Source organism: Culex quinquefasciatus, chromosome 2, assembly GCF_015732765.1.
Source record: "Culex quinquefasciatus strain JHB chromosome 2, VPISU_Cqui_1.0_pri_paternal, whole genome shotgun sequence".
In the NCBI taxonomy this organism is placed as follows: Eukaryota; Metazoa; Arthropoda; class Insecta; order Diptera; family Culicidae; genus Culex; species Culex quinquefasciatus.
In genome coordinates, this window is record NC_051862.1 from 141,482,995 (window position 1) to 141,509,747 (window position 26,753).

Below are 26,753 nucleotides of genomic sequence, written 5' to 3' on the forward strand. Positions count from 1 at the left end.
CTCCGATTTCAGTGAAACTTTGTAGACATGTTATCCTAGGCTTATATAAGCTATTTTTGTGAATACGGAGCCAATCATACTCGAAAGTAACATTTGAGAAGGGCATAGTATTTAAATATTTGTGTATTTTGTAATTTAAATATGGCTCGAAGCCGTTGCATCCTTTCAAAAAGTGGTCAAAGACAAACTTGTAGGAAATTGAACAGAATTTCTGAAGAAAAAACACTGAAATAAATATACACACCACTTCTATGGGATTTTTTGATTTTTATGCTTAAAAGTTAAATTTTAAGGCGGCGTCACTATTTTTTTTCGTTTAAAATTTTTGAGGAAATACTAAAACTAAAACTGTTTTTTTCCTGAATAGTGGTCTAAACGTCTTTTTTTAACAGATAGTGGGAATCGATTTTCCAGACAATTTTCCATAACATTCTTCATGTGTCTTCATGTTGTAAATATTTTTATCGGAAAGCTCGTCCAATTTCCCATCAGTTTGTCTTTGACAGCTTTTTAATTTGACTCATTTTAATATTTATGTTTCTTTTTAACATTAATCTGGTTGGGCACCCCTGATATATATTTTTTTCGTAAAAACTATATTAGGAGAAGACGACCATACGGGGCAAGAGGAACAATCGCTCGTACGGCCGTAATTTTTACAGTTTTGATTATTTCCAGTATGAGGAATTGTTGCTAGCATTGCAATTAGCTGATTCTACTAACACATAAATGCCAAAACGACGTAAACGCCACGGGGCATAAGATTTAATGAAGTTTTTTCAAAACCTTCGTTTTCTTATAATATTTGGAAAGTACAAAATAAGGCTTAGGGTTAGTTTTAAGGTTCATTTTATCAAAATGCTATTTTTCCTAGATCAGTAGTGTCCCTATCAATGACTTGCACCTAATATAAAGTATGCTTTAATTTTTGGTTATTTTTGTTGAGAGCTTTCAAAAAATCTTGTTCAGGTGGGGCAAGTGTACCATATGGATTTTTAGTATGGAAAAAATACGAATTGCTGCAACAACATATTTTATTTAGAAATAAATACATAAAAGTACTTAAAAACTGATAAACAAGTGTTAGAAAAAAATGTCCATGCAAAATACAGTGATATTATGAAAATTTCCTTTTTTCATCAAAGCAATATTTTTTTTCTTACAAACGATCTAATTTTTAGCAATATTTAATCTAAAATTGAGAGAAACTTTTCAAATACATTCTTATCTGAATTATCTAAGCGATAACAGTTCAATTGTTAGCAAATTAACATGTTGTTTCATGCATTGTTCATCATGCCCCAACGGGTTGCTCGTCTTGCCCCACTAGTTGAGTAGAACGTACGGAAAATCAAAATTGATTTTTAACGTTTTTGATGGGTTATAATGAGCATTTCCTTAGTTTGTTACGCTTGCCCAACTTTCCTCTAACCACCTTAGCGATGGTATTACTGCGGGCGTCAATAATTAGAGTTCACGCGCGGTGATACGACCGCAAGATAATGGTTGCATGACAGCCGCATGACAACCGCAGAACAATTTTTTGGCTTTTGTCGAAGGTTGACTTGAGTTTTCAGCTGACTTTTTGGGAAAATATTCAAAACAAACCAAGTTGACAGCCAAATAAACGCAAATTTCAGTTCAACTTGCTGATTTTTACACTGCGGTAGTTAGGCGGCAATAATCTCCTGTCTCTCACAGTGAAGGAGAAACGTGATTTTATCTCGCAATAAGCAATAAATTTAAGTAAACATAAAATTTGAACACCTTAAATCTGATTTTAACACAAAAACTATGGCAATCAAAGTCAACCCGAAATTAAAAATAAGAATTTTCATTGCAACTATTTTTTAAGAGCGAGTCCACGAACAGGGCATACCCCTTTGTATGGGACGTCGTTTGGACCTCACCAATCTGCCTGAAATTTTCAGGGGTTGTTTGTACATATATAACTAGCATCTGGCCAAAATATGAGCACTCTAGGTCAACGGGAAGTGGGGCAAATCGGGACACAAAGTTTGATGGTTCAAAAACGTCAAAAATCTTAAAATGGCTATAACTTAGGCAAAATTCAATTTAATTTCAAAATTCAAAATGCATCTAAAGGGCTTGAAAAATGCAACAAAATGCAGGGTAGAGCATCTCAATTGGTTATTTCTAAAGGGAGTTATTGGCATTTTAGTGAAAAAATAGCATAATTTTCAAACTCAAATAAAAAAGTGTTCCATCCAGATATCAACTCGGTTCGACCTGCAGATTGTAGAGGACATCTGGGACTACCATCTGAGACTGAGAACGCTTTGGGTAAGGCAGTTTAACATATTAAATGGACACTTTTACTTTTAGTGATTTTTTTGGTTGTAAATTTTTGCTCGGGGACCCTTAGATCCCATTTTTGGTGATAATTTTATCATATTCGTGTTCCTGAGACAATTTTACAATAGAAACATGTATAAAAATGTGTATTTTTATCCATTGTAACCCTTTAAAAAATAAAAGTTAAAAAAAATTGAGAAGCTGCTTTTTTCTGGTGTCATCTAGTATCCTTGGAAACGAACTTGATTTTCATTAAATGTGAATCGAAGATTTTTTTTAACTTTTATTTTTTAAAGGGTTAAAATGGATGAAAATGAACATTTTTATACATGTTTCTATTGTGAAATTGTCTCAGGAACACGAATATGATAAAATTATCACCAAAAAATGGGATCTAAGGGGTCCCCCGAGCAAAAATTTACAACCAAAAAAATCACTAAAAGTAAAAGTGTCCATTTAATATGTTGAACTGCCTTACCCAAAGCGTTCTCAGTCTCAGATGGTAGTCCCAGATGTCCCCTGCAAGCTGCAGGTCGAACCGAGTTGATATCTGGATGGAACACTTTTTTATTTGAGTTTGAAAATTATGCTATTTTTTCACTAAAATGCCAATAACTCCCTTTAGAAATAACCAATTGAGATGCTCTACCCTGCATTTTGTTGCATTTTTCAAGCCCTTTAGATGCATTTTGAATTTTGAAATTAAATTGAATTTTGCCTAAGTTATAGCCATTTTAAGATTTTTGACGTTTTTGAACCATCAAACTTTGTGTCCCGATTTGCCCCACTTCCCGTTGACCTAGAGTGCTCATATTTTTACCAGATGCTAGTTATATATGTACAAACAACCCCTGAAAATTTCAGGCAGATTGGTGAGGTCGATGCGAGATGGGTATGCTTTGCTCGTGGACTCGCTCTTAAGCACTATTGAAAAACTTTTTTGTCAAAAATAGTGCATGAACCTTGTGTGGCGTACCCCAGTACATATTTAAAAAAATAAAAATGTTTCAAAATAAGTTGAAACCCTATTAATGTCATCCCGGTTTACGGAACCGTTTCTCGGATCATTTCTATTAACAGCTAATCTGAACTTTGAGCATGAATTACAGCTTTTATGAAGTGTTTTTGGCAATTTCAAAGAAATAAATAGCTCAAATAACAGTGAGCAAGTAACGCTCTAAAGTTGATGTATCAGAAAGTGATGTTTGAAAAGCAGCAAACTGCCAAATTGACGAGAATACGTCGAAAAGCTTAGTGTGACGAAAAATAATATATTTCCCCTACTGGGTTCGTATGTTCAATAATTATGTTATAGGAAAAATACGACTCCCCTGGTTAGTTATAGCACTTTTTAGACCCCTTTTTTTTCAAGCTAACGAAAATCTCAGTGGCGTGTTTTTGATTTATAAACTTCACCTTCGGGAGCACCGTGACCAAAAATGGGTTGCCTCGATATTGGCTATAATTTGAACTCAACTTTCACGTCACTTTGCTGTTTGTGACAAGTCGTCTATGCCATGGTCGGGTGTAACGTAGGCGTGGAAATAATTCAAATCAAGTTGTAAGAGCATACTGATAGTGAGCTAATTAGTGTGTTCAACTGGTCGTTCGGTAATTTTTGCCGGAATCTGCTATAATTGCCGGAGTCAAGAGTATCATCAAAAATAAAAATAATAAAATGAATGCAAATTCGAAAATCTCCAACCACATGGATGCAGGTAATGGCACTGGATGACTGGGTGCAACTTTAATAGGCTCCTAAAGCCCTATGTCAGTTTTCATGTTAACGAGTAAAACGCGATCAAAAACCATTTCTGATCCTTGTAAAAAACACTGTCAAGCAAGATGCTTTCTGTCGCGAGGATTAAAATTGAATTAAAAATCTATTTTAAATCCTTTGCGGTCGTACAAAGTGTCACTGTACTTGTTTGTTTTGCTGTACAAAAAAGGGTCTCTGACTTGTTGTTGTTGTTGATTTTATTGGGAGAACTTTAACCCTATGGGTCATTCGCTCCCGTAGGTCTCTGACTCTTTTGTGGGCTCTGTTGCAAGTTTCTGCTCATTTCTAGGCATCCGAAGGTTATGTGTGGTCTTTTACGCAAATGGACCGACGTGTAAATTTGATTTGCTTCGATGTTTGCCTCCAGCGCTGGAGATGCACTTATGGTTAGAACTTTTAGAAAAGTAAAATAATGAAAAAAGTATTGTTTTTCTATTGTTAGTAAATGGTAATGAAAGGCCGTTGCACATATTTTTCAATGTTTGTGTGCCCTCCCTTCTATCGGATGGGGAAGTAAAACGTCGGTCCCGACTTCAGTTATTGTTAGACCGTTAAGTCATTCCAGATCTGGGAGTCGTCTCCCTCGTATAAGGACAATCAACAAACCAAACCAAGCCTGCTCTGATGGAATCGCAATCCAAAGGTAGTCAGTTCGAACCCTGGGATGGAAGGTTCCTTGGAGTATAAAGAGGTTTGGATGTTCTCCCCATTCAAACCTTTTGACTCCTGTGTTCGAGCAGAAACTTGCAATAGAGACCACAAAAGACCTGGAGTCGTTAAAGTGGATGGTTTGATTTGATTTGTACTCTTAACTTGAGTTTAAATGTGTTCCATTGGTTGATTAATAGAATATTAAGGAATATTATTTGAAAAAAAATCTTCTTACCTCAATTTCTTTTTCGACGTAAAGACGATTTTCTTCCATCGGAATTGATGGAAAATGATGATTTTCACTGAAACAGTAAATATGTATGAAGATTGGCACTACACGAAAAATAACTTTTAAAACGTCTGCCGGATCGTTCTATGATCCCAGGAAACTCAACGAAATACAAAGCGTGAGGCCTGCACCACAGAGTAGCCCAGAGAAGACACTGGCATTTGATTTTTGGTTCCACTTTATGGTCCATCGCACGCCTGCAACCAGCAAACCTTATGGAGCCACAGAATAGAATGACTTTTTACGGATTCTTCTCTCCGAGCTACTCTGTGCATGCACGTTGACCGAAGTTCAAATGTTTTTATAAAATAGCAAATAAAAACATACGTACCTTGCTACGACTTTCGGCCAGTTTTGCTTAACTCTACGTAATTTGCGTTTTCGCCGGATATTGACCGTAGCACTCACCAACAAACCCAGCAAAATTAGAACCCCCAGTGCAATAGCTGTGGCCTGGAAAAATATTTGTTTTATCTTTGTTTACGCCAATATGAGTCATCCGAAAAACGTTTTGCATTTTTTTTACTGTGTGGCTTGTGTATGACCCCTTATTCGAAAAGTACCTTAATTGCTCTGGAATCTGCAGCAACCGCTTGAAGACAAAAATAAAAACAAAATGTCAAGGGAATATAGTTTATGCATATCACTACGGATAGTTTTTGTGTTTCAATTTAAATTAATTCGTGTGAGAGCTTACCTTCTTCGAACGGAATAGCATCGGGCTGAAAAAGTTTAAAGCGAATGATTATTGCATGAGTAAAAGTAGCGACTGTAATAGCAAATAATATCAAAGGTTTTAAAAATAGTCTCCTTGTCCATCACTCTGTAAATTCATCATTGAATGAATTGAAAGCATCTATAAGTCCACAACTTTTTAAAAATATCAATAGGAGCATCTGATCTGATTTTATTTGCTGTTTATCAATTCCATGAAATTACATGATACGAAATTAACTTACCCGAGAGTCCTTTACCGAAAGAAAAACTGCAAGAAAACAAAATTACCAAAATCAATTTTCATTTCCTTTGAATTGTGCAACTTTCATGTTTTACCTTGATTGAATTATAAGTTGTTTAAATAATAAATCAACATTTCTACCTCATTACAAACACTGGGTATAACTCCAAACGATAAAACAAAAAACTTGCATAAAACACCGTTATAAATACCTCTGACTGGTGGGGCCTCGGAAAAGCACCGTCTGCTGTCGTACAGGGTAGCATGCACGAGAAAAATCGTCTTGTTACCCTGGAAATCGGCAACGTTAAATTGAAAACCGCCGGCTGACGCCACGGGCAAGTTGAATGATTTTTTGCTGCTCTCCTGTCCTCCCCAATGCAGGTCCTCGTTCAGTCCCCGGCGAACGCTAAACGAAGTGGAAAAAAGTGAATGACTGTTATTCAACCTACTTTGTTAATATTCACTGAATACTGCATGTAAAAAAAATGTACTCTCCTTAGGCCAGGTCTGTCCAACGTCCGGCCTGCGGACCGGATCTGGCCCTCGACGGCTTTTTAAAAAAGTTGTATGAGTGGCCCTTAAGGCTATTCATGAAATATTGAATAAGTCAGTTCGGCGTCCAAATAAAAAAAAATTAGATCAAATTATAACTTGATTGAAAATTCAACTCATTATCTAGGTTCTGCTTTTGTCTTATTAAAAATGTTTTTTTGTTCTAATTCTAACATTTTTCATGTTTGTATTTAATTTTTATCAGTAGTAAACTGAAAAATGGCGCAAGAAAACAAATGTAATAAAGAGCAAGCTGTGGCGCTACAACCACGGCAAATAGTGTCCAGGGCATTCGTGGAAATACCATGTCCCATCCCAGAGGAACTCGAGTACCAAACCTTCTTAGCATGGTGCTCCCAACGAATACAAACAAATCTCGGAGCGTATGCTCCCCTGTCGATTCAGAATTCGAAAATTCCACTTCAAAAACGAATCATGTCTTCACGATACAACTTTACCAAGTAGGCCTGGCCGCTTTAACGCTTGTGATGTTTCAATGCACTGAAATGCAATGGCGCACTACAAATGTTAATAAATGACAAGAAGAGTGCTAGGCAGTGTTGCGTTCCTCACGCGCTCACGCGCTCGTGAGCGCTCACTTTTCGCTCATTCGTGAGGAGGAGCGCTGCGCGAGCTAGCTCACGTTTGCCCGCGCTCACGTTTGCTCCGATTTTTTCAGCTCGCGTTTGCTCCACGCTCGCGCTCACGCTCATATTTCGCTCACGGAGCGCTCATTTAGGACGTGTCGCTAATCATTTAATGTTTTTGAGAAAGTTTTTTTTCAATTCTAGATGGATTTTTTTGCGTAAGGTGCAGTAGGGCTGTGGAAATATGACTTTGTGAACAAATTTTATGATATATGAATTGGAATAGCTCATTTTTATCAATCATGTTTTTAAATAAAAGGTTGGATTCGCAAGGGTCAAATAATTTTTAGACATACCGTTGAATGTATAAATATTTTTAGAATTTAAATTGTAGCAGAGAGGGATGGAGGGGTTTACACGCCTAAATAAAAGGGCCTGTAAACCTTAGAAAAACTTACAAAACAATGAATTGATTCAAGAGGATTTATGCTTTGGTAAGTTCGATTCAAGATTAAATGCTTGGTTGATTAAAATATAACATTAAACTGTTTTATGTACCTAATCAGTGTTTTGACTACATTTCCAGATTGCGGGTCAGAATGAGCTACCATTAAAAAAAGTTATTCCGTTTATTAAATCTTTCGGTGATTCAGTGATTAGAAACGTCTAATCATTTCTATAAGGTTAGTCTTTATTTAGCAAACATTTTAGAAAATAGGGTAACATTTTTGAAACAGTTCAATTTTAAATATATGCCTCAAAATTCCTAAGGGTTGAAATAACCCTTTTGACTCAAATCAAATGAATTGTCAACATTTTTCACCACGAAAAGGTTGGCTCTTCTTCCAACAAGTGGATTTTATTCAACACTTTCGCAACCAAACCTCTGAAAATATTCAATTACAAGTTATCTATGATTTTTTTTAACATGGATGATTGTAACTGTTTAAAAGATTATTTAAAAATTAAAAAAAATATACATAAATTGTCAATATTTTTGTACATAACAACAATACAATATGGATTTGATTTGTGAACAAACAGTGCATCTCTTCACGCCAATGAATGTTTACATTATGAATTTAGTTTTTTGTTCCTTGTTCGAAAAATGTCTAGATTTTAAAATTGTTTTGTATCGACACTAACGACATGTCTCCGATTTTTACTTTAGGGACGACATTCGAAAGAAACGACGACTGTTGGTATCCAACTGATCCACGAAGCGAAAAAAATCACCGGGCTCCAGGCGGGACTTGAACCCGCAACCTCCTCATTAGTACTGAGACGCACTGCCAATTGTACCACTGAGGCCCTTGAGATTCTAGATGTCTCAAGCCACCTTAGTGCTACGTGTGACAATTTGGTATCTTTTCCAGCCTGAGAACAGTAGACTTAGATCGCTTTGTGTTCAGTCGGTATCGTCATCATCGTCGTCTCTTTCTGGCGAATGCCGCTGAGCAGGAAGAGTGAGACTATGGCTTCATCCAGGATGATCACAGAGAAAGGAAACTAGATTTTAAATAGAACGTAAATTTCGGTTCTCTGATCAAATCCATTTCATTGCCTACTTTTGTTTGTTCGACCACTTTCTTGTTTGTTTTTGCTGCCTGTGCTGAAATAGTTCTAGAAACTTCGTTTCAAACAGGCAGATGCTTCAACAGGGAAAAACAACTACCTACTTTGGCTCACCAGCTCACGTGAGCGCAAAACGCTCCAGTGAGCGTGAGCGAGCACGAGCTACCTGATAAAAACTCACGCTCCAGCTGGAGCGAGCAAGCCTTCCGTGAGCGCTCGCTCATTCGCAACCCTGGTGCTAGGCGTCATCTAACCTAAGGCACTCTCCAGGATCCCTTGGAAAGATTGGCTGCGCTAAGGTCTGATTGGATTAGCAAGAAAACAAATGTAATAATGAGTAATTCTCGTTGAAAGTGGACCACTATTTACACAAGGTGTTCAAAAATCAAAAGCAATGTAGTTTTCGGTATTGATTCAAAAATTTATAACTCGGCGAAAGATTTTTTGTACAACCCGGATATTTCGGAAAAGTTGGCATTTGATGTCCTCTAAAATATATAAAAAATTAAAAAAATTAAAGGTAGTGTTTTTTGCAAATCAAGTTTTTAGTGACAAAAAGATAAATAAAAAATCACCAAAAAAAAATTTACCGTGTATCATTTTTTTCAGTGTAGTTCATATCCATAACAACTTTACCGAAGACACCAAATCGATCAAAAAATTCTTTCAAAAGATACAGATTTTTGAATTTTCACATATCATTTTTGTATGGACAGCTGCCAAATTTGTATGGAAAATTATATGGACAAACTAATGATGCAAAATGACATTTTGGTTTGCTTTATGTGTACGCTGGGTTGGAAACATTTTGCAGGCCTGATCTTGACTTCATTCGACGCGTATGAGTAAAAACTATCAGTTCTGATATGTCTTAACATGATTCAAACATGTCTCATATCGTTTTATGCTCAGTATTGGGACTGATTGTTTATTTACCCAAATTGTTTTAATCACCTTACATTGTTGAATTTACGGGCTTTTATCGGTAGTTTTCGGTGAAATTAAACTCACAAATTAGAAGAAAGAAATGAAACTGATAGGTGGATAGATGACTAGTGTCTTTGAAGAAGATTGAAAAGGACGGAAACTAAGTCAGCGAAAGGGCCATATGAGAAAGCGTACATTTGTGATCAAGTCTTTTAACCTTCTAATTTGGCTGTGTACAAGTACTGAGTCGCAACCTACACAGACAAATCATCCCTGTGTGTCATCCAAATGACTCCAGGACCGTCTTGGTGAGGAAGGCAAAAATCTTAAAAACTTACGTAATCGTAATATAGTCCAATGAAACATCATCTGGGAGAGCATGGCGGGAGTATTCTCCCAGTGTCCAGTTGACCACCAGGTGGTCAGAAGAAATGGATGCATTGGTGCGGATGGACGGCAGGAACTTTTCGTGGAAGCAGGAGCAGAGGTTGTTAACACAATCTGGAAATAAAATTTGAATTTAATGTTTTCGCAGAACTTGAATTTGATTCCAAAAGAAAGAAAATAAAAAATACGAAAAAAAATGTTTGTTCATGATTATATTATCCGCACTGTAATTTAAAAATAAGCAAAATCAAAAGTAACTGAAATATTTTTAATAAAGAATAGGCCGTTGCAAATATTTTTTGACGTTTCTGTCCCACGACCTGGGGGGAGGGTTAAAAAATATAAAAATATAAAAATTTCAATTTTAACCCAAGGTTTCAACATATGGATGAAAAAAGTGTTTTGCAAGCCTCCAGTTATTTTCCATCAGTTTTCAAAATATCGATGTATTTACGGAAACAAAATATTTTGGTATTTCATAAAAATTCAAATGGTTTTAAAAGGATTTCGAATATGCTAAATGTTTCTATTCCATTTGAAAAGAGCCTAAACTGAAAAACAAAAACAAAATTTCTCTGGGGGTTCCTTAGCCGAAATAAATAGATCCGTATTTTTGGTTTAGCCGTTAGGGGCCTACACCGTGCTAGGGTGGTCCCAAAAACGAGTATTTTTACCGATTTTCCCCATATAAACTTCAACGATAAAAAGCGATCCCTTAATCTTAACCGATATGGTTCAAAGTTTGCACAGATACTTATTATTGCCTATAGAATCTGGCCAGGGGGTTCAGATTTTCCAAAATTTTCAATTTTTCTTGTCACCCTATTGCCGATTAATTTTGGTGCAGAAATTCGTAAAATTGAATTCAATACAGAGAATTTAAGAGTGATGATCAATTTTCTTCGAAAATGACCAAAGGCTTAACCTTAAAAGTTTTATCTTTTAATTTTACAGTATTTTAAACGGTTTTCAACTGAGCTGGTCTTACAGGTGAACAGATCACAAAAACATAAGATATAACAGATTTTGAAGGAAAAAAAGTCGGATACCATGCGCGGACAGGAGTTTTATCTAAAATTGACCGATTCCCATTAGATGGTGAGAGTACAAATTTTTCAGTCGAATCATCTAACATATTGATAATTTCACTAATTTGGAACTGGTAAAATAACAGTCGCAAACTTACTAATTGAAACTGACAGCCCATTTTTTCTCCAAAACTAAGGACGTTGCCCAAAATCGATTCTGTTCGGAAAAAATTTTGATGGCAACAACTGAAAAAAAAAATCAAAATGTTTCCAAATTATTGTGGAAATAGAAGATAAAATCAACTGAAAAAAATGGAAATGAAATTTGCAGCGTTGATAATCATATAAAGCATGTTTGGGCTCGTTATCCACGTGGACACATTTCACAAAAATCACCTCTGTTTTTGTATTTTTGTATTTTTGTATTTTTGTATTTTTGTATTTTTGTATTTTTGTATTTTTGTATTTTTGTATTTTTGTATTTTTGTATTTTTGTATTTTTGTATTTTTGTATTTTTGTATTTTTGTATGTTTGTATTTTTGTATTTTTGCATTTTTGTATTATTGATTCTCTTTTTTCAATGATGTTTCATCGACTTTTTAAAGAATGATCCTATCCCCCTCCCCCAGGGGTGTTACTTAAATATTTACTACTAATTACACTTTAATAACACTTACCTGGTACATGGTACACTCGTTTCAGCGTGCTGATGAAATCCAGCGGTTTCACCACCACTTCGTAGACGCACGATGGTAAAATTTCACATTCGTGTTTGTGCAGTGCTCGTGTGTCCCGTGGCAGTAAAAGTGTTGTCAATTCCTGTTTGGGAGACACCAAGGAGGAGTAGTTGTTCGTTACGATTTGCCTGCCAGGATCAAAATTTGAGTGAATCATACAGCATGTCGACGCTTGATGATCAAATAGTACAATACCTAACGCAAAGCTTATGCACATGGCACTACATATTTTAAAAGTTCGTGACAATATTTTTGTGATGTTATTTTCTTGACGCACGAGGAATTGATAATCAAGCGGGCTAATGCGCCAGCCTTTCAGTGAGAGCTGAGTTCAAATCCCGTTTGAGTTTTTTTTAGTGTAGAAAACAGTACTTGCAAACTGTAATAATGAATGCCTTTTCTCACAAAGATGATGTACACGCTGGGATTTTCCATCGGATTTTCATCGGTGCTAAAATGCACAGTTTGTTGTTTTTGCTTTGGGAATCATTCAAAAGAATAATTTTGCATATAATTATGATGAATATAAATGGACATTTAATGAACGCTGATTTACCTTGTCCTTGGGAATTTGACAACCGAACAATCAACACAATCGTTAAATCAATTGACAGTCTCGTTTACTTTTTCAAAAGGTCCTATATACCAAGCAAATCCATGGCACATTGTTTGTTTTGAAGAAGTATTCAGGTTTCATATTTTATATAAAACACCAAATGAAAACTGAAGGTAATTCTACTGATGCTACCCATCTTGACTACCCAAGTTACCATCCAGCACTAAAATAAAAACTTAAACAACAATCAATTGGCATACTAGTGCCACATTAGTCATGAGACAGCACGGGAACGTGCCCGTCAGCGCTTATTATGCAGCACTTAGCTGTTCAAGTGCTGCTACTGGCAATTTTGTTCATCAGTTTTCATAGAACTGACAACGCGGCGTTAATTGGAGCATACCATTTCAAAAGGGCACAAAACTTTTGTAAACAATAGTGTATCCCTTTCACTTAAATGACAGTTTGCGTAAGGAGTGAGAGGGATACACTTTTTTTACAAAAGTGTTGTGCCCTAAGAAAAAAGTAAGCCACGAATTGCTGTACTTGTGCTTTCTTGACAAATAACTTCGTCCTGATTCTGAGTGTTTTTAGCGCCAATACTTTTTTTTTTTGTAAAAATGTCGCACTATCATCGCCAGTTTGCTGTCGTAAAAAAGCTAACTCGAAATCTCGGTCACTTTCTTAAGAGCGAGATTTTCACCTCAGTCACAGTTCGTATCGAGGCACTCTGGTTTGGATGATACTTTCAGCGTTTGTTTGTCTATACATGAGATGAGATTTACAACTTCAACATCTTACGTGGAATTTCCGGAGGATTCCGAATATGTTGAAATTAAAACCCAAATTTGCCATCTTGTTGGCCTTCTGGGCAAAAGTTATCGGTGACAAAAGTTTGTTAAAGAAAAATCGTAAAACCATGAGAAAAACTACCCCAGAAGAAGATTCTCCCGGGGGGACATTTACCGGACCATAAGACTTTGGACAATATGTGCATCAAAATTCATGGTTTTTGATACTGGAAATGAAAATGGTCATATTCACAACATTTCCCACAGCCTGGAGTGGACAGTGCCCTAAGGAAAGGTTCCCCCTGGCAGATCGTCCACCCGGACACTGGAATTTCGCTCAAAGCCATGGGAGCGTTCTTTTATTACGTAACGCAGTAGGGGGGGAGGGGGGGTCGGAGGACGTGTTACGCTCCATACAAAAATTTTAAAATTTGTATGAAAATTTTGTTACGAGGGGGGGGGGGAGGGGGTCCAAAAATCCATTTTTTTTGCGTTACGTAATAAAAGAACGCTCCCCATGCACATCATGAACAGCTGTGTGAATGACATCTTCATAGGGATGGCCGGAAACTCTGCCGACCATGTCCAGCCGCGAAATCCGATTAAATTTAGAAGTAACGTCCGGGTTAAGGAATCTGAATAATAGGAAAGTTTTTTCATTTACTAATTTGACACAAAAAGCCAATTCTGATTAATGACAATTTAGAGCAATTCCAGCCCAAAACAGGAAATTTTTAAGTACTTTTTTCTCGACCTTCTCCGATTTCAAAGAAACTTTGTAGACATGTTATTCTACGCTTATATAAGCCATTTTTGTATATATGGAGCCAGTTACACTCGATAATGACATTTGAAAAGGGCGTAAGTGTTTTAAATTTTAAATTGTATTTCGTACTTTAAATATTGCTGTATCTCGAAGCCGTTGCATTGTATCAAAAAGTAGTCAAAGACAAACTTGTAGGAAATTTGACGGGCTTCCCGAAAAAAATACACTGAATGAAAAAAACACTTCACTTTTATGAGATTTTTTGATTTTTAAGTTTAAAAGTCAAATTTGAGGGTGAGCTTACGATTTTTTTTCGTTCAAAATTTTTGTGAAAATAGCCTAAGACGTTACAAAAAGACTCACGAAAAATGCAGGACGGAGCAACTCACCTAAAAAAAAATACAAAAATCATTTACTAAAACTGTTTTTTTTTTTTTCAAAAGTGCTCTAAACATCAAAATTTTCAAAAACCGAACACGAGAGTGGATTCTTCGGAAAATTTTACATAAAAGTTGGCTTGGCCATTGTTCTAATTCCAATCCTTGTAAAGTTACAGTGGTTTTAAAAATAAAAATGTTGAAAAAATAGGTTTTTTGATGGTTTTTCGCAATTTCTATATGACAGACTTGATTTTTCAGTCCCGAAAATATTTTTATCTGAAAGCTCGTCCAATTTCCCATAAGTTTGTCTTTGACCACATTTCAATTTGATGTATAGGCTTACAGATATAAGCTAATTACATTGCTCAGAACTGAAAACTTAATATTTTTTCAGTGTAGTATAGTAACCTGGATAGTACTTTGGTCTTTTTGTAACATCTTAGGCTCTTTTCACAAAAATTTTGAACGAAAAAAAATCGTGGGCTCACCCTCAAATTTGACTTTTAAACTTAAAAATCAAAAAATCTCATAAAAGTGAAGTGTTTTTTTTTTCAATGTATTTTTTTCGGGAAGTCCGTCAAATTTACTACAAGTTTGTCTTTGACCACTTTTTGATACGATGCAACGGCTTCGAGATACAGCAATATTTAAATTACGAAATACAAAAATATTTAAAACACTTACGCTCTTCTCAAATGTCATTATCGAGTGTAACTGGCTCCATATACACAAAAATGGCTTATATAAGCGTAGGATAAAATGTCTATAAAGTTTCATTGAAATCGGAGAGGGTCAGGTACAACCGATTTCCTATTTCGCATGGAATTGCTCTAGAGCGTCCAATTTCCCGGGGTTACAAATTTCCCGGGAAACGGGAAATTTTCAACCAATTTCCCGGGAAATCCCGGGAATTCCCGGGAAATTTAAATTTATTGAAAATTGTTTTGATCTTGGTTCTGCTGCAACTAAGTTGCTTAGAACAGCGACTGAAAGGCTAAAACAAGTGTGAAGATCAATTAACAGCTTAACTGCATGTAAAAAATCATAAAACTGCAAGAAAATGTTATCTTTTTCTTATTTTATAAGCTCCAATAGCACAATAAATCAAAAAATAATCTCATTTATTTTTTTATCAAGGTAATTAGACAGTGAGTAGAGGAACAGCATCTAATTCCGTCGTACCTCTTAGGTTGGCAGGTCAGCACTTTGAAGTTCAATTACAACTCATTGAAGGCGATTTCAACTGGAATAGAGTGATAAATAGCTCAATAAGAAGTGAGCAAGCAAGTTACTTTTAAAAGTTTTGCAAAATTAGTTGTTTAAATACAATATAGCAAATTGGATGGAGTTAGGAGCGAGTGCTTAAACTGCGAAACCTACGAGAATTTCCCCAAAAATGAATCCATACTCTACAATCATACACATTATTTTCTTGCCTCTGTGACCAGTAAGAGCATGGTTTGATACAAAAAGTTGAAAAAAAACATGCACAAATTATGTTTTTCAGGACAAATAACTTTTCTAAAAAAAAATCATAATGGTTTCTGTTCTTAGACAAAATGGCAAAGCAAAAATCAAACTTCTCTTGTTTGTTTACTTCAAACAACTCAATGTTCTCAAATATTTGGAATCAACATCATATCACAATCAGTCTTACATGTTTTGATATTTAATCTTACGGTAATTTGATCTGGTTCAACCATGTCGGTTCAATTTCATAACCAATATATTGTTGTGTTTATTTGAAAATGTTTGACACGTCGCACTACATGGTTTGCTGTAATAACGTGGTATCGGTGCAAACGGTACCGGTTATTTGAACCGGTTTAATTGAATCGGTTCAAATTTATCACGAAAAAATCACGATTATTTGAAGAATTTTGACACGTCGCATGGCATGACTTGCAGTGAACACACGAATCGGTTCAAATCGGTACCGGTTGTTTGAACCGGTTTGACTGAATCGGTTCATATTCATTACCAATAGATTGTTGATTGTTTCATTACCAATAGATTGTTGAAGATTGTTGACACGTCGCACTATATGGTTTGCTGTAAAAACAAGGAATCGGTGCAAACGGTACCGGTTATTTGAACCGGTTCAACTAAAACGGTTAAAATTTATCACGAATAGTTTGTTGAGATTATTTGAAGAGATTTGACACGTCGCATGACAAGGTTAGTGATACAACCCCGGAATCGGTTCAACCGGTACCGGTAATTTTACCGGTTCAACCGAATCAGGTTGAATTGCTCATATATCGATTCCTGGAATAATTTTATGAATTTTGATATGCTATTTTGATAACTATTTTTCAAAAATTGTTAAAAACTTTTATCATGTTTTAAATATTTTTCTCTTAAAGTAGAGGTTCTCCCCTTTCCAAAAACCTATATAAGTTGGTATTTTGGGTCATTTTACGATGTGCTCTGGGCCCATGAATTCCATGTAACGCTGTTTTTTTCCTTTGGCCCCTCCCCCCGAAGACCCGCCCCCCTAAACCACCATTTGAAATATTTTTATATTAAAGTTGATTGATTTACGAATCCAATGGTATATATGAAGTTGATGTAATTTTCACCAAGTTACAGCTTGTTGAAAATCCATGTAACGCTAAAACGGGGCTTAGTAACTTGACTGTTAATTGTACATGAGCTATACAATAAATTTAAATGAACAAAATCATCTTCATTTATTTTTTTTTGAGCATCTAAAAAACGGTTCCAAAATGTATAGAAAATGTGTACTTTTGCTTAAATTTCGGGAATTCCCGGGAAATTAACAAATTTCCCGGGAAACGGGAAATATATTTTTTCGGGAAATCCCGGGAATTCCCGGGAAACTGGACGCTCTAAATTGCTCTTTATCGATTGACAGTTGTCCCGTTAACACTGGAACGCCCAACTTACACGGACGCCCAATCCTCCCAAAAAAGGTGGAACGGTAACTTCAACTCGCTGGTTCTCGGGCATTACTCAACCAATCGGGACGATTCTTGTTTCCAGTGATTTGTAAGAATGTCTAGATGATCCTAAAATTATGCAGAACATGATTTGAACAAATCTGTAATTTCTGCGACCGAAAACATCGTTCCACCTTTTTTAAAACGACTGCCTCCGCGGAATTTTTGGCGATTTTTTTTACACGCGAAAAAAAAGTTGGAACTATGTTTTTAATCGCAAAAATTACAGAATCATCTTGATTGGTTGAGATATGCCTGAGTACCAGCGAGTTGAAGTTACCGTTCCAACTTTTTTGGAGCCTTGGGCGTTGGAATGTTAAGAAATTTCAATCAAGAAACAATGGTATTGCCAAAACTGAAAAAAAACATTTTTGAAAGGCACATAAGCTGGTTGACAGTTGCATCTAGTTTTAATTTCATAAAAATAAAATATTTTATTTCGAGAGCTTTGTGCAAAAATCTTTGACATACTGGTCATGTGTAACGTAACCACACTTTTTTGTCACCTAAAGCATACCAATAAACCAGTGATAAAAAAATCATAAAAAGGATCAATTTATCAACAACTTACCGAAATAACCTATAACCAGCCCAGAAAATTGCATGAAGACTTGTATAGAAAAACTAATGATACAAAATGCCTTCTTTTGACAAAAATTAAAACTTAAAAATCGTTTCTTTAGTAATCTTACCAAAATAATGTGTTACAACGTGAAATTCAACAAAAACTCAGGAAAATTTAACTAGTTGCTAATGTAAATGTCCCCATTCCCAGATGTATTGTTACTATTATTTTATCTGTGTAAATTTCGGATGTGAGCTAAATTGAACGATAGCTCGAGCAGAGCTTCACCGCCAAAAATCAACTTTTGAAAAGCAAATATTATGGCAAGAAGTCGTAACGTAAACTGAGCTAAAATCTGGAAACCTTACTCTTATCCTTAAAGATTTTGAGAAGACAGCAGAGTTTTCCCAACACAATGGATGACGCTATTTAGCGTCTTATTTTAAACAAAGACTCTATTCTGCTAGTTCCTGTTGTGAACATTAACTGACGTGAGTTATTAAATATTACCACTTCCACACAATCTGTTGTTCACAATCTAATTGTCACGCAGTACTTACCGTTTCTGCCACAACCGGAGCGCATTTGATGTCCGATCGATCGGCGAATAGGGATCGCTCGATTGAGCAATTCTTCGTTGGGATGTGATTTATTTTCACATCGTATAGAGAGCTTTTCTCCGCAAATGCCCCTTCCCACGAAATATTCAACTGAAGCACTCTGGAAGCATTGTCTAGGCGAACAGCACCAATGCTGAGCTCTGCAAGAAACATTTAAACTGTCATTTGTAACTGGCTTCTTTCCGCATATGTAGCTACTTATACCATGGGTGTTCTCGGCTAACGATTCCTGGAAAGGAAAACAAATGGAATATGTTAGCACCAAATCCGGAATATCTAAGTAAACTCCATGTTGCATGTAAGATATTTTCTTTTTATTTTTGCAAGCATGCGATGGATTGTTTATTTTATAAGTATATACAGAACAGTGAAAATTTTTGTTCTAGATGAAAGAATGGCTTCACTGGGCTATTGCAGATTCAAAAAGCATATTGAATTATTCAAGTTCAAAAAGTATGAATTTTGATGAATTTTGAGTACAACGCAAATCGGGCGTCCAATTTTACATGATAGTCCCTTAAATACCAAATTCATATCTCTTCACGATTTCAACCTATAAATCAATAAAAAAAATTGTTTAGTAAACATCCAGAAAAATGACAAGGGTCGTACCGCCCTACCGTCACGAGATATCGAAAAATGAACCTCGGATCCGTGGACGGAACCAAAACTACATAGTTTCACGAACATCGAAATTCGATCCTTACCTTCAAAATAACTTTTAAAATCCTATTATCTTAGTACATAGCTAATCATTTTGTTTTGTGCATATCTAAATTCTTTTTTTTACACCTATAATGTCAACTTAATGTTGAATACAAAAAGCTGACAGATTTTCCCGGAATCGAAAACGTTCTAAAATGTTAGCTTTGATTTTAGTTCAATCAAAAACATTGTTGGTTGAATATATTTGACAGCTGGTGGAAAAATAATGTTGATAATTTGCAATGAATGTATAAAAGATGGACTTGAGTTTGTTCAAATCTATCATTTGAAGCAAGGATTCGAACGAGAGCAAATCAAAGTGAACATCAAGTGGATGAGGAATTGATGAGTAGGTTTGTTGATGATTTCCTTGCAGGAGATAAACTATGAAGAGCAACAGGAGAACATTCGCCACGAGAACCTATGATGCGATAGAGTTGGGGGTTTTATAAGAAGGGAGTGAGAGAAAGGGGAGGGGGAGTAGAAGAGACTTGTGGGCCAACTATCAGCAACCTATTGTGATTTTAATTAGAAAACTTAATTATTGAAAAGCACCGTGCACACGACGAATAAAATCTTGTTGATTCCCTTGAGCTGTGAAATTAGAATAGTAAATGCCTCACGGCGTGTTGTCTGGGCAACCTTAAGGAGAAAAAATAGTCATCACTACTTTCAAAAGTGTCTTATAGGTAATTTTCTCAGCTTTTCAATGCTTCTAAGAGCGAAATGTTTCATCGGGAAATTTCTGAGATATCTCTATTTTATGTTTTTTCTTTTAAAGTCCTTGATCATTTATTGGAAACTTTTAAATAACAGTCCAGGAAACTTGTCAAATGATGTGTTTCATGTGTATTTTACTGACCAAAATGTGCAAAATAAGACAAGAAACAACTTTGTAGAAGGTGGCAAACCGCTAAACATTTTGAAAATTAGGTTTTAACCGAATTTTTGAATATGTGAGATTTATTCAAATAATACAATAATAAAACCGTATCGAAATATTATTTTTACAAGAACAAATAGATTATTACATAATTGTTTTGTACAAAAAAAAACGATCTGCTCTGATTCAGCTTGGAATTAGCTGATAAACCGAAATTTCTACAGGTTTGAGATTGATAGGATATTACAAGATTTTTATGAATAAATATCATATTTCCTTAATCAAACACTAACTAGTTGCATGGATACAAAACATGTTTTATACTCGAAATTATACTGCAAATTACTGTTGCTAGCTTTAGGAGATTTACTTTTCATTAGTATGAAATAATTGTTTCAGTTTTTTTGTATTAAATGATCAAGGAATTAGCAATATTTTAGAAGTTTATAAGACTCTCATCTTCAATCTCATTTTAAAAAAATGTATATTTCTTGATTTTTGTTCAAATAGTTTGGAAAGAAAGCTTCTGTTAGATTTTTTTGTCAAAATACTATTTAATTTTTGTTCAAATAGAAATAAATGTTTGTGACGGTGTTTTCAGAATTCTGAGTTGGAAGACTCAAGTTTTATTGCTACTTTTAAGTGCATTTTCTACAGAAAACATTTTATAAATTTTATCTTTATTTTATACTCATGAAAATATGACTTTTGTAGCTTGCTACAGTAATATGTAGTACATTTTCGATTTCAAATCAAATTTGTATTTATGTTCCAGGTTAATGTTTGCTTAAGAAAATATCAAATTTATTCATTAAAATTCAATAATACCATTAATAATCACAAACCTGCCAAAGTTTCGGTTGAACAAGCTAAATCAGAGTAGACAAGTGATATTTGTACACAAAAAATATGTAAATATCAAAAAATTCTTGTAAAAATACATTTTTACACTGTTATATGATTTTAATTTCTGAATAAATCCCATATATTCAAAAACTTAGACAAAACATAATTTTCAAAATGTTTAGCGGTTTGCAACCTTCTACAAAATTGTTTTTTATCTTACTCATCAAAATGTGCAAATATTTTGATGAGTAAATGACTCATGAAACACATCATTTGATAAGTTTTCTGAACTGTTAGTATAAAGTTAACAATAAATAATAAAGGAATTTAAAACCAAAAAACTTAAAATAGAGATATCTCAGAAATTTCCCGATGAAACATTTCGCTTGGAAAATTTCCTATAAGACACATTTGAAAGTGGCGATGACTATTTTTTCCTGATAAGGTTGTTCTAGAAAACACGCCGTGGCCTTCTTTCCATTAACTATCCCCCATCTTTTAGCTATTTCGAAGTTTTGAAGAATCGCGATAACTCGTGATGATTACGAGCAAACCTTATGTTTACATATCATTTTTTTGTAATTGTATGGGGGTAATTCTCTACCAACAAACACGAAATCGGGAAAAGTTGCCCGACCCCTCGGACCTCGAATTCGTGATAAGGAACAAAAATTACCCCTTAGGACAAAGTTTCATGCAAATTGAAGTGGGGTTGGAATTACCCATGTTCTAAATTTTTGTTGAATATTGATGAGCAATTCCAGCTCAAATCAGAAATTTTTCTGGTTCTTTTGTACCCGACCCTCTCCGATTTCAATGAAACTTTGTATACATTTTGATCCTAGGTCTATATAAACCATGTTTGTGCATATCGAGCCAAGTGTACTCGAAAATAACATTTGAGAAGGGCGTAAGTTATTGAAATATTTTTGTATTTTGCAATTTAAAAATTACTGTATCTCGAAGCCGTTGCAACGTATCAAAAAGTTGTCAAAGACAAAATTGTAGGAAATTCTACGGACATTTCTGAAACAAATACACTAAAAAATAACTCTGCAGATTTCTAAACAACACGAAATTTTGAAATGAAAAATTTTGTTCAAAATAAACAAATATCCTTCTGGATAATTGCAAATGCGAAAAGTACATTAAGTTTTCGATGGAATGACATGACACAACGATGAGGGCTCGGGACATTTTTTACGATTTCGTGTGAGTTCAAGAATTGGTCCATAAATCAGTAAACCTGTACCCCAAATAATTAGCTGTTGAAGGGCACCCTATATCTCAGCTTCATTAAATTAGTGCACTGATGGTTTTGCCAAAACAACTAAATAAACAAAATTTCCGATTCAAGAGTTGTGATGAAAGGAAATGTTAATATTAAAAGTAACAAAAAAAATAAATTATTAAAAGTTAAATAATATTTCATTATTAAAAGTTAAATAATATTTCATTATTAAAAGTTAAATAATATTTCAATAATAAGTGCTGTTGCAAGAAATAACTCAGTAAACTTTTGAGCAAATCTGAATACATTTTTTCAGAAATTGAAGAACGATGAGTAGATAGGACTCAAAAGTAATTGAATCATATGCAATGAAAGAGTGTTAACAAAATTTATCGATTTTTGGTCATATTTTGGGTTTATGATAACTTTACATAGAAATCCAAGATATGACCGAAAATCTTTTTTTACACTTTGGCTCAATTCAGTGTGGAAAATAGCATGGAAAAATATACAGTTGAACAATTTTCGGGTGATCCCATACACTTTTCCCTTGAAAATAAGACATTTTCAAATACAGATTTTTTCGATCAAATCTCTGTTATTATTTGAGCTATTAAAACAGCTAATCTAGGTGTTTTAATATTAAGTTCAGACCTCCTGACAATAACAGAACTTGAACATTTCCAGTTATTTCCACCTGCTCGGGGTACCAGCTGACCTGGAATGACCCAATGGCAAATCGAACTATTTCCGATTAGCAAATGTAACAAACAAATGTTGATAAAATGCTTAAATTTGTTGAACCCAAACTTTTGGTTAGGTTAACCATCATTTTTTTTAAATTTATATTTGCTGATGTTTCTGTATAATGTAGCTTTTAAAAAATAAAAACAATTACAAAATATTGACACTTGACCCTTTGAGCTTTTTTCTAACAAGAAGAATTGTTTGTTTTACTTACCGGCTTCATCCAAAGCACAAATACTGCGAAAACGAGTAAAAATTGTCCTATTAGTTCATCCATGAACTGCAATGGGAATTTTCATTCTCGTGCATCTACATGAGACACCTGCAATGGAGAAAACAAAAGATACTCGAATTATACGAAACATTACTGGATTGTGCAAAAAGTCCGAAACAAATCAACTCATGCCTAATTTGAAAGCCAATCAATACCGAAACTTCTTCTAAAATTTCTACCAGAACACCAGAAAAGCATCACAACAGGGTTGCCAGATCTTTAACATTTTGGACTCGTTTCCAAGGTCTTTTGATAAGGTATCCAACGATAAATCGGTTGATTGATCCAGACATAGTTTTCAAACAGATAAGTTAGATTCGGCTTGAAAATTAGTACCGTAAAACGGAGTGACTTTGATAGCCGGGGTGACTTTGATATGTTTGAGATGAAGTGAAGAGTACAATTAAGATACGTACGGAATTGTTTAGAATCATTCTAACTGTGGTAGAAAAGTGTTCAAAGTACCTCAAAAAGAACATTTCATAAAATTTTGAAAAGTTTAAAAAGTTAGTTTACTATAGTTAAGAAAATGTCGGTAAAAGTCATTATTTTTAACTTCTCAAAGTGTCATGATTTTTTCAATGAACACGATTTTGAATCGTAAAACGGAATGCATTTTAGGATTCTTTGGACAATTTTTTACTAGGAGAAGGTTAAATAAGTTTGTAAATAATAAATAATATGTGTTTTTGAAACACTATTTAAAAAAAATCTCCAAATTTATAGGCAATTTTAGTTGAACAAATTTCATGCAAAATGTGAAAATTTGTGATTTGTGCTTTGAATTCAGTTTTAAATGCAATATAAATCGATTATTTCATAAACAAAACTAGTTTTAACAAATTTCAGGCAAAATTCCAACATTTTAACAATTTTACCTAAAATTTGTTTGTATTTTGTTAAAAAGCTTATAAACTTAGTTAACTAAATACAAACATTGATTTTTTTTTTTTCTTAAAAACTTTATCAGCTACTTAAGTAATGGTACATTTAAGGTGAAGCCGTTGATCATTTTCGAAGAAAATTAACCATCACTATAAAATATTCTGTATTAAATTCAATTTAACGAATTTCAGCACCAAAAGGAATCAACATGTGCCGGTTGTTTCCTTCTTGAAGCCACTGAAGGAATTTTTGATCTAAATCAATTTTGCTTCAAAATTTATATAATTTTGTGGCACAGTCATTAACGTCCTAGTTGGCAATCATTGATTAATGACGATTTCCATAACTTTACAAGGAATTGGATAATCGTTACCAAAAGGAATCAGCATGTGTAGGGCACTATTCTAAACAACTTGTTGAAGGAATTTTGTCAAAATATTGAAAGCGACGCAAAATTTATATCTTTGAAGGAAAAATCATGACAATGATGGAAGTCTTCACGTTAACGAACAAATAAAGTTTGAACATCTAAAATATGATTTTAACAAGAAACACTATGACTATCAAAGTCACCCCGGAATTTAATTTAAGAATTTTTAACGTAACTATTTTTCTAAACACTATTGAAAAAACTTTTTTTCCAAAAAGTGCATGGACTTTGTGTGGCCTACCCCAGTACATGTTTTAAAAATAATAATCTTGAGAAAAACCATAACTGTTGGAAAATATTCCAAAAACAAATTGAAATCCTATCAATGTCACCCCGCTTTACGGTACATAAATATCGCCTAAATGATCATACCTATGGGCAGGATGGCCAAATCATAAAAATGTTGGACTCGTTTGAAAGATGATTTTGATTTTGATCTTTTCCTATATTCGATGACTAGTACAGGAATGGTAGTGTAACATCACAAGCTAGGCCTTAACAAATAAACATAAGATTAAGAATCTCATATATGTCCTTCTGTTAGTGAACCTTTGAAACTAACTTGTGGACTTTATTTGATTGCGAGAATGCTACAATTAAATGCAATCACCCTGAGAATACACCGCTTGGAGGTGGGCAAAAAAAGAGCGAGTCGTTCAAAGAACCGATCACTGAAAAAAGCGTACGAACCATGACCTACACAAAAAGAACCGCGATTCTTTTTGACACTCCGGTCTTTGAAAGAACCGTTCCAAGATGGAAAGGTGTTTCAACTTCTGTCTATTTATATGGTTATAAATATAATTTATTGAATTTACAACAAAATGGTGTAATAAATTCGTTTTCGAAAAATGAAAATGAAATATCAAATATTTAAAAGCTTATGAAATTTAATCCCAAAATTGTCTCACGGTTTCTTTGTTAAGTACTTTAGGATAAAAAACGGCAGGCTAAATAGCATTGATGCCAATATTTGAACACCATTTGAAAGTTTTCCAACTCATATTTTCAGTTTTCCTTTTTTTTCTTTGAAATCCCAAAAGTAAATGGATTTTCTAAACATATTAAAAAATATATATAAAAATTAAATAACAAGTTATAGTTTGTATGCAAAAAGTTTTTTAAAATGAATTTTACAGTAGTCCAGTTGTTTTGCAATTAGTTTTCAAAAAATTTAAGATTTGATGAAAACAAACATTTCAGCGAAAAACGTTACTGAATCCACCTTTAGGTGGTTGGTGCCTTCCTCACATTCATAAAGTCAATACATTCAGTAAAAATAGCAACATTCCCCCTTAACATGTTTAACAAATCAATTTTATTACTCATTTCTTTTGATAGAGTTCGCAGACCTTCAATATTTCTGGCTTATCGGCAAGGTCTGATAAAAAACCTATTCAACGATAGTTCACATGGAAGATTCAGACAATATTTCTATTACAATATCTGAAATTCGGCCTCTAAAAAGTGTATAAATAACACTTAAGTGCTAATAACTTTTGATAGGGTTGTCAGATCTTCGATGGTTTAGGCTCATTTGAAAGTTCTTTCGATTATCCTACTAACGACTGGTCGCATGATGGACCCGGACATCATTTTCATTGAAATATCTGAAATCCGGCCTCCAAAAAGTGTATAAATAACACTTAAGTGCCAATAACTTTTGATAGAGTTGTCAGATCTTCAATGTTTTGGGCTCATTGGAAAGGTCTTTTTAATTTCTTTCTGAAAATAACATGATAGGTTTTCCTGCAAAAACCACCCTTTTTACAATCTTCCGGACATACGCCAAAATCGGTTTTTTAGCATAACTTTTTAAGTACTTTACTAAACTTGCTGATTTTAAATAGAGACCTTTGCCACCTAATTTTTTGCCCCAACGTCTGACAAAAACTTTGGTTAACTTTAGTTAAAATTTGTACCATCCTAATAATTTATTATAAAAGTTTATATAACTCTGAACATTCCGCATATAAGGTCTTTGATCCGGTTTTCTATAAAACGTGAATGCCATGCAAATATTAGAACGGTTAGGTTCGAGTAAAAATCTTGACAAATAAACCGCGAAGACTTATGGTTTTTCATGCGCATCTTCTTTTTTTAGTCAATTAATTTATAAAAGTTCAATGAAATAAAAAGAGCCGACCAAATATGCCGCTAATTTTAAAGAGCGAACGAAAATGAGCGGTCCTTAAACAGAGTGGTTTTGCCAATTTCTGGCAGCCCAACAGATTGATCAAGGTAACTGTTGTACTAAAATCATGTTTTGCTTTTTCTAATTAGAATTAACGAATTAATTCAAATATGTGACACGATTATT

The 26,753-nt window shown here is 34.3% G+C and overlaps 1 protein-coding gene across 5 annotated transcripts in view; it reads right to left on the reverse strand.

The window, feature by feature from the left end:
• Positions 1 to 26,753, reverse strand: part of LOC6037123 (tyrosine-protein kinase receptor torso) — a 63,310-nt gene that overhangs the window by 24,228 nt on the left and 12,329 nt on the right. For 3 of the 5 annotated variants that reach the window (XM_038253114.1, XM_038253112.1, XM_038253110.1), the window contains exons 2-12: positions 23,059 to 23,166; positions 18,637 to 18,661; positions 18,373 to 18,572; positions 11,732 to 11,873; positions 9,977 to 10,139; positions 6,207 to 6,403; positions 5,996 to 6,021; positions 5,734 to 5,758; positions 5,600 to 5,628; positions 5,368 to 5,489; positions 4,983 to 5,049 (exon numbers count right to left, since the gene is read on the reverse strand). In XM_038253114.1, coding sequence (XP_038109042.1) covers positions 4,983 to 5,049; positions 5,368 to 5,489; positions 5,600 to 5,628; positions 5,734 to 5,758; positions 5,996 to 6,021; positions 6,207 to 6,403; positions 9,977 to 10,139; positions 11,732 to 11,873; positions 18,373 to 18,572; positions 18,637 to 18,661; positions 23,059 to 23,121 — 1,059 coding nt within the window. In that variant the 5' untranslated portion in view covers positions 23,122 to 23,166. The remainder of the gene's footprint in view (positions 1 to 4,982; positions 5,050 to 5,367; positions 5,490 to 5,599; positions 5,629 to 5,733; positions 5,759 to 5,995; positions 6,022 to 6,206; positions 6,404 to 9,976; positions 10,140 to 11,731; positions 11,874 to 18,372; positions 18,573 to 18,636; positions 18,662 to 23,058; positions 23,167 to 26,753) is intronic. The other 2 variants (XM_038253111.1, XM_038253115.1) reach the window with 2 other exon arrangements.